The sequence below is a fragment of the Camelus bactrianus genome, chromosome 1, assembly GCF_048773025.1.
Source record: "Camelus bactrianus isolate YW-2024 breed Bactrian camel chromosome 1, ASM4877302v1, whole genome shotgun sequence".
Taxonomy (NCBI): domain Eukaryota; kingdom Metazoa; phylum Chordata; class Mammalia; order Artiodactyla; family Camelidae; genus Camelus; species Camelus bactrianus.
In genome coordinates this window covers 23,572,723-23,586,923 of record NC_133539.1, presented here as the reverse complement: position 1 = coordinate 23,586,923, position 14,201 = coordinate 23,572,723, and the positions used below count along the sequence as shown (strand labels likewise).

The 14,201-nt window shown below is 33.4% G+C and overlaps 1 protein-coding gene across 4 annotated transcripts in view; it reads left to right on the top strand.

Moving 5' to 3' along the window:
• USP25 (ubiquitin specific peptidase 25) overlaps window positions 1-14,201 on the top strand; it is a 127,865-nt gene that overhangs the window by 44,042 nt on the left and 69,622 nt on the right. For all 4 annotated transcript variants that reach the window (XM_074361414.1, XM_045520796.2, XM_010960219.3 and 1 more), the window contains 4 exons: window positions 618-780; window positions 6,779-6,865; window positions 10,541-10,678; window positions 13,224-13,300. In XM_074361414.1, the coding sequence (XP_074217515.1) occupies window positions 618-780; window positions 6,779-6,865; window positions 10,541-10,678; window positions 13,224-13,300 (465 nt within the window). The remainder of the gene's footprint in view (window positions 1-617; window positions 781-6,778; window positions 6,866-10,540; window positions 10,679-13,223; window positions 13,301-14,201) is intronic.

Here is a 14,201-nt window from a genome sequence, read left to right as displayed (position 1 = left end):
TGTAGATATTTATTTAGCTAGGCTTTTCCCTAGGCAGACTTTTGGATAAAGAAGTGAACATAGAAATATTCTCTTCATTCAGCTGTCATAGAATTACAGATCTCTAGAACTAAAAGGAACCATAGATTAACTTAATCCTTTTTTATAGAAAAGGAAATTAATGGTTAGAGAAGTAAAAGTGCAGTTTTTTCAGTTTTTTAATGTTTTCTTGATGATTCAAAGTAAGTGTTATAAAAACTAGTCATTGTATTGTAAATATGTAATTAATACAGCGAAACTTACCTAGGTGCTATAGTCCTGGCACTAAACCTCTCCTCTAATTTGTTGAAACATAATTTAACATTTTTAATATGTAATACTGTCTTTATGTGTTTGAAATTGCCTTTTTCTGAGAATAAAAGGCTGCATATCTCTTGATTTGTTGGCATTGCCACTGCTGTGTTCTTAAAGAAAAGTAACTTCCACTTGAGTAAATTTAGCATTAAATATTACTTCCCCAAATATATTATCCAGAGCTTAATTAATTAAAATCCTTAGTTTATAGTATGCTATTTCCTAGAATATAGACTAAATTAATACTGTATTTTTTCCCCATCATTTTCTCCCCATTGCTTAAGGGTTCTTGAAGCCAGCATAGCAGAAAATAAAGCATGTTTGAAGAGGACACCTACTGAAGTTTGGAGGGATTCTCGAAACCCTTATGATAGAAAAAGGCAGGACAGAGCTCCTGTTGGACTAAAGAATGTTGGCAATACTTGCTGGTTTAGTGCTGTTATTCAGGTAAGGATCTTTATGCACATCTTACCTGGTGGGTGTGACAGCAGTGGAAAGTGGGTTGGACTTGTGTTTCTTTTTTTAGTCGTGTACTTTAAAACTGCAGACAAGGTTTTAATATGCCGTTCTGTCTAATGAACCATTTGGGGATTGCAGTATTCCCACCCACGCACCCACCCTTTGGTTTCTCACTCCCAGTATGGAGTTTTAATGATAGAACACTACTTATGCTTTATTTGGAATTAATTTCTCATCTGCAGTTAATTTCTCCTCCATCCTTACTGTTAGGAATTGTTGTCAGATTAGAAAGAAAAATATTACTGTGTGCAAATCTCTGCAAATTTAGGGAAGGATGTAACCAAGATGTGAAACCAGAACTGGTTTTTTGGTTTTTTTTTTGTGAGTCAGATCAGATTTATTTGTATATAATAGAAAATGACATTTAAGAATTATAGTCATTTAAATACTATTTTTATGTAAGAGGACGTTTTAGTTGAGAGGAGAATAGATTGACAAATTCTTAAGGCATATGTGAGACTGATGTAAAAAATAAATACTGATAAGTCAAGAATAACATTTCTCTTCCTAACTTGGAAACGCCTTAATGAAATATTTCTTGAGCCCCTTATTCGAAAATGAAAAATGCTTGTATACGTAGGTATCTGTCATCTTCTCAATGTGGACTAGTTTTTATTTTTTAAACTCTTTCTTGTGTTATGAGTAATTCTTTACCACTCTCAGATATTGAAAATGATATCCATCAGATTTCAAAACCTTAAACAATCTCCTTAAATAAAACAATCTATGAATAATAACATGCTCTTAATTATTTTAAGTAATAATTTAGGAAAATTAATATTTGTGTTTATGTTTCTAATACAGCTGAATTGTAGCTTATTATTTAGTGTTTCTGATGAGTCCTTTTTAAATATCTTCATTTTGTAACTTTCTAAACCTATGTGATGGTGTAAACTGTCATAATATACCACTTTCGTATGATACTAAAGCAACTAACAGATTATTTAGTTCATTTCTACAAGGTTGCTAATTGTGCTCTCTAGGCGATTAGTCTGTAATTTAAACTTCTTTTCTACCTCAATGTTAAAATGTCCAACTTTTTTCTGCCTTTTTGCTTCTGGCAAATAATATTATACAGTTTGATTTCCTTTGATTTTCCTGGATTTATGCTTCACTCTTTAATAACTGTGGTATATGCTAGTTAATAATATTCTATTGCTGGTTGTTTTCCAGGCTATTAAAATATTGAGGAATACATAGATTAACATAAATTTGTAATAATATTTTTGTTCCTGGCCTTGAGTATGTATGAATTATTCACTTACATGCCAACAACATCTCAAACTTTGTTATCTTAGATTCTCTTAGATCTTCTTAATAGGCTATCTTGGTTTACTTTACTTGCACTGTTAGAAAGGGCTTCTACATTTTATTGTTCAATCTAAATTTCATAGTTGAGGCATCATTTTAAAATATGAAGCACAATTTCAAGGCTGTGAATCTGAGTGTTCATGAATACACTTTGTTGCCTGTATTTGGACAGGTAGATTCTATCTCTGTACTAGTATGGCGAGTAGAAGAGGCTCACTGATTAGAGGGTTAGCTTTGTTATACTTGTTCCTTTAGGTACCAGAACCTAAGTATTTTGGGAGAAAAGGAGAACAGTATGTCAGAAAGGGACTATAAACAGAAGATTGTACAGAAAATGGCTTACGTGATCGTCTGGACGCCAGCAGTATTAGCCTGTCTTTAGATTGGGCATCAACCTCTTACTTGGTCAGGACTATTTTTATCCTGTTCAAATGGAACTTTTGTGTAGAAGGTACTAATTGGGCTGCTTTTTCCACTAGGATGTCAGCAAATTAGGTAGTTACTCATAGGTATATATTCTCCTCTCTAGTTTGCGGTGTTGAGTTCAAGTAATCCATGGATTTCTCATGATGACCCTTAGCACCATTCCCATTTGGATGCCTCTAAAATGCTCAGAAGTAAGGTGCTCATACTTCTCAGTTAGCCTGGTACAGTCCCAGTTTACTCCCGTTGTCTATCAGTGACTGTTAATTGGTCTTAAAGCCCTCTTTGATACTTAGAAGGGTTGGGATAATAAACTATGTGATTGCTTATGCATAAAATTATGAAACTCTAGGTTGACAAAAATACAGGCATCTTGAGGGCAGAGAGCAACAACTTCTAGGTTGTTGTTCTATGCCAGTGTACAGTGGAGTGTCTGGTATGTTGGAAGAGCCCTTTAAGTGAGTGAATGAATGAATTATAAAGGAGCATGTATCATCTATGGTGGTATTAAGGTGCTTCTGTCACTCACTCTAATGAAGTATGGGATTCAAAAGATGCCCCAAGTTTTCAAAAAATTTCAGAATATCACTTAACATGTTCATATGTGATGCCATTCCATTTTTTAAAAATCCACCAAGAAGAATTTATCTTGCTTTTCCTTAGTCTCCTTCATCATAGAGAGTTTATCTCTCCCTTTGCTCTCTTGTCATCACTCTTTTTATTTTCCACAAATTATGTGTTTAAATTCTCATCTTCCATTTAGCTGTCTGGTATTAACTAGAGTTTAGCCAAACTTTAACAAGTGTTCTTCAAAATTCACATAGGAACTTTGGACTGAATGAAAGGATACTTGTTTTCAAAACGTCTGACTTGACTCACAAACACAGTTTAGGCAGTAGTGACAATTATCCTTTCCCACCCCTTTGAAGGAATATGTTGACTAATACTACTATGACTAATTTAAGGTACAGAGTGTTTGAGACTTAAAAAAATTAATGTGATTTGTCGTGATAATCCATGGTCACAAATTCTTTCGGTAATAGCACATTGTTATTTTAAGCCATCTACCTGGTCATATTTTGCTGAAGCCCAAAACAAAATAAAAGAAAAAGAAAACCAACTGTTTGAGGGGATCACATAGTCCTAAAGCAGTGAGGAATTTTGAGGCTATGCTCTGAGAGAACAGGATTTTTAAAGTAAGCTTTATATTTTGGGCTGATTTTATCTTTGAGGCAATTCCAGAAATGGCTGCTGAGTGACTGGAGAGCTAAGCAAGTTTCTCACAGACTTGGAGCCCTAGTAAACACCTGAGATTTTTAGTTAAATCCTAAAGGGCTTAAACCCAGGATTAACTGAGAGCTAAAAATAGGCCAAGCTTTATATTTTGTGAATCTTAGTTTGAGATTATCTCAGAATTGGTTGGATTAAGGTGGTCTGGGATTGCAGGTGGTCTCAGTCTTGCTGCTTGCCAGAAGGAAATGTAAACTCTGTTAGAAGATAATATTATCTCAAACTCTGAATTTTATCCGGTTTTTTTAATATGGTATTTACTGCTCAAATAGTCATAATTGATCATATCAGAAAATATGTCCAAAAGTTAAGAGAAAATTATAGGTAATTAGAAATACACCTACAGGGAAACCTGAAAATTGAATTATTAATTATATAACTATTAATATGCTCAATTAGAAGCCTGATTGAGAATTTTGATAGAAAACTAAAAACTATAAAAAATATTTTAGAACTGAAAAATATAATGAAGTTAAAAAAAATCAGTGGATGAGTTTAACAGTGCGTTGAGTATTAGACAACTGGACAGTTAGTCCAAAGGACATTTTCAGACTAAAGTCATGAAATACAGATGAAAGCATATGAGAAATATTATGGACATGGTGTGAATAGTACTAACATAGTTTATTTGTGGTTCCAGAGGCAGTCTAAAAAGAAAAGAGGACAACAACAATATTTAAAGAGATGACAAAGAATATTCCAAACTTGGTTAAAAAGGTCATGCTATACATTCAGGAAGAAATAGGAGCCAAGTATTATGAACACAAAGAATGCTGTGCCATGGCACATCGTAATAAAGCAGAAAAACTACAGACAGAAAATTCTAGAAGTAGTGAGATGGAAAAAATACATATCTCCTCTATGAAAGAGCAAAAATAGACTAAGAGTTGACTTCTCAACAGAAATACTATCTTTAAAGTGCTGGAAAAAGATATAACTGGCCATCTAGGACTTTAGCAAAAGTCTTTTAAAAATTTCTTAAAGAACAGTTTTCAGTCTAGCAGAAGCTGAAGTATTTCATTACCAGAATACCCACACAAGAGAAAATTCTAATAGGTGTTCACAGAGAAGGAAAATGTTTTCCAATGGGAGCTCAGAGCATGCAAGTGGGATTGAGATTCTCCAGATTTGTCACTATTCTCTTCTCTATTTAAATTCCTCATAAGAACATTAGAGTCCATACTTTGTCCCTCATACTTTGTATCCCATTGCTTCAGGACTCATTGCTGCTATTCTTCTACTATTCCACACAAAAAAAGGTGACTTCACAATTGCCAAATCTAAAGATTATTTTCCTACTCTTACCATATTGGAACATGGCATCCTTCAAACTTTGGTAATCTTGTCCTTATGAAATTTGCCAGTGATTCTTTGATGTACTTCAGACTCTTCTGTGGTACTGTATATCTTTGTTGAGAAGTCCCTGACATAGGTATGTTTTTAAGGCTCCACAGTTATTCTGATACTCAACTGTCTACTTGAAAGCCTTCTCTACTCCTTTTTTCTTCTGCGATCTCATACTCCTCACTTCCTTTACTATTCTTATCTTGTCTTTCTCCTAGCTCTTTTTTTCCTCTGGCTTTTAAGTGTTTTATCTTTCTTAAGTTTCTGTTCTTGGCCTATTATTATTGTATTCAGATTATTTCTGATTTATAACATCTACTCTTATGGTTTTAACCTGCAATCACAAGATTGTACAGAGGCAGAGACTTGATATATTTTATTCTCTGCTACCTGTCGTGTTTCTGGTGTAAGTGGGTGCTTCATAAATACTTGTTAAATGAATGAATAAGTGAATTATCTCATGTGTTCACATTGTTTAATTAAGTATTTTCATATTACAATGACTAGTTTTATGGTTTTAACTTTCATATTTAGGTCTTTAATCCACATCTGTATCTGTATATCTATATCCAACTCTATTTATATATAGTGGACCAGTCTTCCCAACACCCAATTACTAAACAAAATCCTGTTTTCTCATTGATTTGTGGTGCCACCTTTATTTCTAGCAAGTTGGATAACCCATCTTTTACTAAGATTTAATACATTATCACCTCTTGGGAGTGATTTTCAAGCTTCATAAATTGACTCAGAAAGGAATACATAGTAAAATACTTTCCTCATACATATGTGTGTAAAATATCTCCAATGGAAATCTTACTAACAATTCCCTGTGGTAAAGACACTGTTTATGACATGGTTTGATATTTTCCATTATATTTTATTTATTTTTTAAAATAAGTGTTCACCATGATGCATTCTTGGGTTACAAGCTATAGTTTAAAAACATAGCTCCAGGAAACCATGGGCATCTTTCATATGCTCTCATTATATTCTACATGATCAATATTACTGTATCTTGGAGCTACATCATTATTGTTACATTTAAATATCTGTCTCCTTTCTAGTCTGTGTGTCTCTTTGACCATTAGAGTTAATACGTAATTTCTTTGTGCCTCTATCACCTAACATCTGGCCAATAAATGTATTTGTACTATATTTTTGTAGAATTGGTGCCTCTAGATAACTCATACTGAACATGTTGAAAAAATTCTTGACTTTGCATTTGTGTACATTTTATTTTGAGGAAACTGCTTAGGCAGATAGTAATTTAAAGAACTAAAACTTTTAATAATATATACAGTATTATTTTTTGAGTTGTTCATGTATAATTTTCTGCTTTGCAGTAGAGTAGATATTGTTAATGATCAAGAATGTTATGTCAAAATAAAAGAAATATGACTTTTTCTTAGGGAGAAAATAAGCCTTCTTGTGCTAGTGGGAATAATTCTGTGTATAAGTAGCCTAGTTGTCAAAAATAAATTGGTCAGACCACTCATTTTTATAGTTCTGTTTAGAATTTTCCATTTGGTTATCTTAAATTATTGTTCTTTTCCAGTCATTATTCAATCTTTTGGAATTTAGAAGATTAGTTCTGAATTATAAGCCTCCATCAAATGCTCAAGATTTACCCCGAAACCAAAAGGTAAAATTTTGAAAGATTTTTTTAAGCAGAGTTTATATGGTCTTATTCATTTACTGTGCTTAATTCTGGGACATTTACCAAATTGAATATGAAACAGTGTCAAATTTGAATGTCAACCCATTAATCTCAACTACTACAGTAACTTCCTATTCTTAGTCAGTATATTGTAAGTATGAATTTTTCTTTATCTGTGTGTCAGTAATAGACCAATTTTTGTCTCACTTTAGTAATTGCTTTTTTCTTTCAGGAATGTCAAATTTCAGTAAACTTTATAGGTTACCATTTTCAATTCCAGGTCTTTTCCTCAATTGTCTTCTGAAAAATTATGTGGAGATAAAAATTTTTTCAATTGTTTCTATAGATGAAGTCTTTAGAAGATTAGTTCTACACTGGCTGTCTTTGCAGTGCAGATCTGTAACTTCTAATACAGGCAATATAATGTGACAGAGAACGCAGACAGCAGGGCCAGCTCTTCTGGGTTCTGGCTGTGGAGCTAGAGCTAGTTACTTGATCTGTTTCTGCTTGGTTTCCTTATGTGAAAAGTGTAAATAGTAATAGCAATTATTTTATAGAGTTGCTGTGTGAATTAAATGAGATAAAACACATAAAGGACTTAGAAGTATCTGGTACATAGTAAGTACCAAGTGTCAGCTGTTGCTGGTTATTATACTGTTTATGTTAGCTTTTCAAAAGGTAGGACTGATTTGCATACAGAAATTCATACTTAATGAAAACATTAATTATAGAGATGATATGCTTAGGTGCAGGGCTTTGGTGATCTTGTCATAAAGAAACTGTAGCCCTCGAGGGGACTAGCTGCAAAGACAAAGAAGTTAAAGTTTTAGGTTTCAGTAAATTATAATATAATTTGATTTGTAATTGGCTTTTTCAAGCTATACTCTTTTTGTCTACTCAGTGTCAAACTGAAAAACAAGACATTTTTAAAAGAGAACCAGAATCACCTGACAACCTCTCATACTACAGAGAAATTAAGCAGATCCCTTTCAGTCATTACCATTTTTACATGAAACTTTTTGGACTGCTGCCTCTCTCTGTTGCAGTTTGTTAATTATAGTTCTTTCTTCTGATGTCTCAGTTGAAGTATATTTATAATTCATGTGGTTATTTAGAATTACTGCTTCCAATTTGTTATTCATATGTATCTTGACCTTTGCTTTTATGTTCCTGGATTTTAGTGCTTTACAAAGTTTTAATTTCTTTTATTCTTTAAAGTGTTGAATGAGACCATTCAGTTTTGTAATCTTACTTGAAAAAACAATTGTGATATCCATGCTTATGTACCAGAGCTGGTTTGGGGGTCATGAAAATGATCAGCAGAATACTAGAGACATGTATGAATCCAATCTTAAGCATCTTTCTAGAGAAATTTATTCCTCACAGTGGAAAGGTCTGCATGTCTAGATATCCCTTTAGTTTAAGGAATTAAAGGAATCTCTACTTCTGTTCTGAAAAAGACACTAAATAAAGAATGCCACGCAGTTTTATGAAAGATTATTCCATAAATGAAGTTATTCTTTAATTTGGCATGGGAATAGCAATGGATACTGTATCTTGACATCATTGAAGCAAACGTGGGATTTATAGTTACCAGCCACTAATTGGTGTTACAATTCAATTCAGCTCAATTGAGGTGATAAAAGACAGGTTTTAAAAAGGTGTCAGTGTGACATTAGTACAAGTAGACTTTATGTACAAAAAAAGGTCTCCCTACATAGAGTATGATTTGATTTATATAAATTGCAGAACCATGATTGCCTGGGAATGATTAGGGAGGAGAGTGAGGGAATGAAGAAACTTGGGGGTGATGGATAGGTACATTATCTTGATCATGGTGCTATATTTATGGATGTATACATGTGCAAAGCTCAGAAATTGTGCATTTTCTAGTGTACAGTGTGTTGTACATCAGTTACATCTTGATAAAAATGATGAAGAATTATGTTTGAATAGTTTCTATTTATGGTGGTATTTTCATAATTTAGCCAAGTACAGTAGCTGGTCTTAACAGGATTCACTCTTTTGCCTTTTGAAATTCAAGATTTTCTAGCCATAAGGGTTGGCTGAGAACAAAAATGTTTTATTATATTAAAGTATTTAACTTTTCACGTATACTTCTCAGAAGAATTTCACTTAATTTTCAAAATTCACTTATTTCATTTTTGTTACTTGGCAAGGAATGTCTCAAAAAACAGCATTGCCTTAGGTAGAGTGATTAATGAAGAAATTGATCTCAGAAAACTAAGGATATTTCTGAAACTATTTTGTGGATTAAATTTTTTAGTATTTATACTCCTTAAACCTATTTATGTGGGGCAATTGTTTGGGAGTAGTAAATACTACAGAAAAATCATGGACTAATTTTTATCTCATTTAAAACTTACATTTAACCTTTATCATCACAGGTGGAATTTATCATATTGATATAAAATCCATGTTTTCTATAACTTAGCATTTTTATGTTAGAATTTATGTACTTTCTGATTGTTGTGATGTGTGCATAGTTTTTAGATCAAATAATTATTTGGAATCCATTTTATTCCCTTACACCTATTTCTTAGGATATCTTTTAATTCATACTGGGAACAACTATTCCTTTATTAATTGATTATATTACTCTGGGCAGCAACTGTACATACACAGACACACTTACAATTTTATAATATTGAGAATGACAACTCTACAAACTTGGAAAAATTTCTAATGTTTAAGTAGTATATATAAGCTTTATCTGTTCAATTGTTACTTTAAGAACTAACTATAGTAAGAACTACTTGTCTGTTTTGTTGCTATAGCATATTTCACTAAGGTATGTGGATTACATTCTTATATAAAGGTTTCTTCTTATTTTAAAATAAATTGTTGGTGATTGATAATATCAGGTTGTTTTTGTTCCTTCTGGAAGGTTCGGTTTAATTAGTCAGTGAGAATTGAATGCCTGCTTTGTATAGCGAAAAGTTGTGAGAGAGATATTAATGTTCTTGTCTTTGAGAAACTTACAGTTTATTGAGAAACAAAAGTGAGTTTTCATTGGAAAATTAGAAGGATGATACATTAGTCTAATATTAGGATCTAGTCTAATTACTTATTAGACTAATAGTAGTCTGATAATTAGTATTATCATGCAGCAGTAGCAGTTGGTGATTCATTGCTGGGTGAAGGACATTGATTTCAGTAGCTATGGAGTTTGGAGGCTCACTGACTTGGAGTGGCCTGCGATGGCTTCATGGAGGAGGAGGGCTTTTTGCTTAAATGGGTTTATTGAGGTAATGTACTTAAACAGTGCCTGGCACGTGGTTAACATTCATTGAATGCTGGCTCTTGTTATTGCTGTCCTCAGCAGCAGCTGGGCTTTGCTGAATGGAAAGGATTATAATAAATAGACTTGAATGAGAATATTTTTGGCTGGGTAATGACTTGATTTGCTATGAATATGTGGCATTTATGCTGAAGTTGTGAGCTTAGGCTGGATCCTCTGCTGTCTTCATATTTGTCTCTTCCTCCTTTCAGTCTCCTAGATGACACTGACACTCTATGATATAGGAGTGCTGGATTCATCCCTAATCTATGTCAGTTAAATTTTTGGTTACTTTTAAAATGAGTATCTGTTTACCAGTTTAATCTTCACTTAAAGATTTTTTCCTTTTTTTCCGATAGGAGCATCGGAATTTGCCTTTTATGCGTGAGCTTCGGTATCTGTTTGCACTTCTTGTTGGTACTAAGAGGAAATACGTTGATCCATCAAGAGCAGTTGAAATTCTTAAGGACGCTTTCAAATCAAATGATTCCCAGCAGGTAGCTTTGTTGTGCTTACTTGTTTATTAACTATTTGTATTTTTTTAACCTGATTTCTCCTTAAACAGTTCTTTCAAAGATAAATGACAGTTGAAGATGTTGTTTATCTTTATAAAAATAAGCTGGAACCACTTAAAACATTATTTGGAAGATTTACTTTTAAATTAAAAAATAGTAATAATCTTTAAAGTATGATAAATAAGCTTTAATTTATATTATACTTAAAATTAATAAGTGAAAAGAATAGGTAAAATTAGGACTTTACAAATGTGTAATTAAAAATTTTCACAAAGGTGTGGTCATCCAGTGTCGGTAATAGTATTACATGCTGTTGATACGCCTGTTTTTGCTGGCAGGAGGTAGATTTCCTTAATTACTCAGAAAAGGTTTCTGAATGACATTAACTTTGTTATTGTTTTATTTTCCAATCTTTATGTAGTGCTGTTTGGTTGCTTTTTATTAATTTCTTAAAAAGAATATTGTGAATTTTCCTGTAAAAATGAAAATGTCTATAAACAAACCAGCATTTTCACAGTAATTTGAGAAGTCAGAGAAATTATTAAGAAGGAAAACAGAAGAGATACAAAGAAAGTAGCAGATAGTAATAGCAACAGTGTTGGAAAAGATGACAGTGAAGTAATAGGCAGAAGAAAAAGACATTACTTGAGAAGAGATTTAAAAAGCCACTACATTTACAGTGTGGTTTGTGTACTACTTGGATGTGTATCTGTTAATGTGGATGTGTGTGTGGAAAGGGTGTTTAGGGGATTTTAAAAGATGTCTGATGTCTGCCACTGCCTTCCCTGTTGTTGCTTTTTTTTTTTTTAATTCACCCTTTATGGTAAAGATAAATAGCAAATAAGGTGGTCAAATCAGAATTTGCGTATATGTGTTTTCAGTCCCCCCCCCCCCACCAACAATTTCTTCTCAAAAGTAGTGTGACAACTGGGAAACCTTTTTGTTTCTTGTCAGATATAACTTTGCAAAATTATAGAAGAGTACAGAAAGTTGTTTTAAGTATTATATTAATTTTCTAGGACAGCTGTAACAAATTACCACAAACTTAGTGATTTCAAAGCAATAGAAAATGGTTCTCTTATAGTTCTGGAAGCCAGAACTCAAAAGTGAAAGTGTTGGCAGGGCCATGCTCCCTCCAGTGGCTCTAAAGGAGAAATCTTTCTTGCCTCCATCATCTGGTGGCTCCTGGCGTTCCTTAGCTTGTGATTCTAGTCTCTCTCTTCGTCTTTACATGGCCTTTCCCCTGTGTGTCTATGTGCCTGCTACTTTTTCTTTTTTTTTTTTCTTGTAAGAATACCCATCATTGGATTTAGGGCCTACCTTAATCCAAGACGATCTCATCTTGAGAGCCTTACCTTGTTTCCATCTGCAAAGACTTTTATTCCAAATAAGTCGCATTCTGAGGTTCCAAGTGGACATACGTTTTCACAAGCCTCGATTTAACCTGCTACAGGTGATACCTCATACCAACCTTTGGTTCCTTTGTATGTCTTGAAACATTGGTGGACCATTTAGGATTTGGCACTAGAGGATGTTTATAACTGGCTCTTTGTGTTAAATTTAGTTGTCTTTAGCTGTATGGCTTTGGAGCAATTTGCTTAAGCTTCCTAGACCTTAGTTTCAGCATTTTAAAGGTGAAAATGTTGGCCCAGATACTTGTCAAAAAATGTCTAGCTGGAAAAATATATGATAATAAGTTTATTTTATACTCAGGGCTATTTTAATAAAGGCAAATTGCTTACACTTATTTGTCTGTCTTTAGGCAGTCTTAGCAAGATTGATTTATCCGTCTCCTGTCCTGGGCCACAGATTCCGTGTAAACCTATTTTCTGTGTTCCAGTTTAGATTATAAAAAGAATTTTATGGTAGAACAACTGTCATTGCCTATTCCTGTTTATCTGCATCAGGTGAGCTAGGACCAAAGGAAGGGATGGCAAAGGTAAAGTATGTGCTGGTTCTGAACGAGGCATCAATGTGACATTCATGAGGTGGTGGACTGGATAGTCAGGAAGTCAGTAATTGACTGGACTCAGTCTATCCATGTTAACAGATATCTTGGTAGAATTGGATATGGCTTAAAAAGTTGTGTGTAAAAGTTAAATTGAGAAAATTAATTGTTGAAAAGCATGTATGCCCTCCAAGAAAGAAGCCAGTAATAAATCTTTATATAATGAAGAACTCTTTGGTAATATGGGTCCTTCATTTTATACAGATTCATTACAGAGCTCTTTTGGGGGATAGTTATTTTTTTTTATAAATCTTATTAGTAAGTTTGACTTTATATATATTTCCCCCTTAAGAGAAATTACATGATTGTCAATATAACGCTTTTCTCAAATACTGATGTTATACTCTGGTGAAGTTACAAGTATTTCTTGTATTTGATGTGAAATATTTCATATGATACCTTTGTGAGGAATCAGTTAATTATGCATTTGAAATGACTAGCCATAAGTTTTATTTTGCAGTATTTATTATTTTTATTGATAGGCTCAAACATAATCAACCCTTTTTTTCTCCCCCACAGCAAGACGTGAGCGAATTTACACACAAATTATTAGATTGGTTAGAAGATGCCTTCCAAATGAAAGCTGAAGAGGAGACGTAAGTTACCATGAAATTTAGTGATGGGGTTAGGAGAGTGATAAGTAACACTCATCTTTTTCCTCTTATGTGTTCAGTGTCAACAGAGAAGAAAGAATCTGAGTTAAATGCATAGAAACCCAAATGTTATCCATATTATTGGCTAGCTCTTTGGAATTTGTGGCCACAGATGCTAGGTAGCTTTAGATTTCCACTATAAGATCAGAATCTAGTGAGAAAGATCTAAGAAGTGATCTCTGAAAAAGCTGATCACATATGCTCAGTTCTTTACCTTAGACACAACAATCACGTTCCACGAAGAGGAATGAATGGGTTAGTGGTAGGGAATGGTAACCAGGAGTGGTGATTCTGATGAAGTCTTTACATGGAATCAGTCATGAAGACAGAGGTGTGAAGTTTCTCTTCAACATTCTTTTGCTTCTTATTTTCTACCTATTAGGTTGAACCATTAAGACTGGTTATTTAAAATACATGGCAGACCTCCTTAAGGAAAGAAATCCACGCACTTTCAGGATGAGTCCTACTCCCATTCTCATGAAGCCGCTCTCCTAATATCAACCTTTGGTTCCTTTGTGTGTCTTGAAACATTGGTGGACCATTTAGGATTTGCCACTAGAGGTTCTGATGTGATTCTGCATGATGCAGTACTTAAAGTAACACCTAGACTACAGGCAGAAACCCAAGGCTGAAAATTCTCCACCTTCTCTTTTTTCTGTTTTTATATTTATTTGTTTGTTTTTCTTCCAATTTTATTGAGATGTAATTGACATACACCATTGTGTAAGTTTAAAGTGTACAGCCAAATGCTTGAGTTACATACATTATGAAATGATTACCACAGTAAGTTTAGTGAACTTTCATCACCTCAGATAGAAAATATAAGAAAAAGAAAAAATATTTT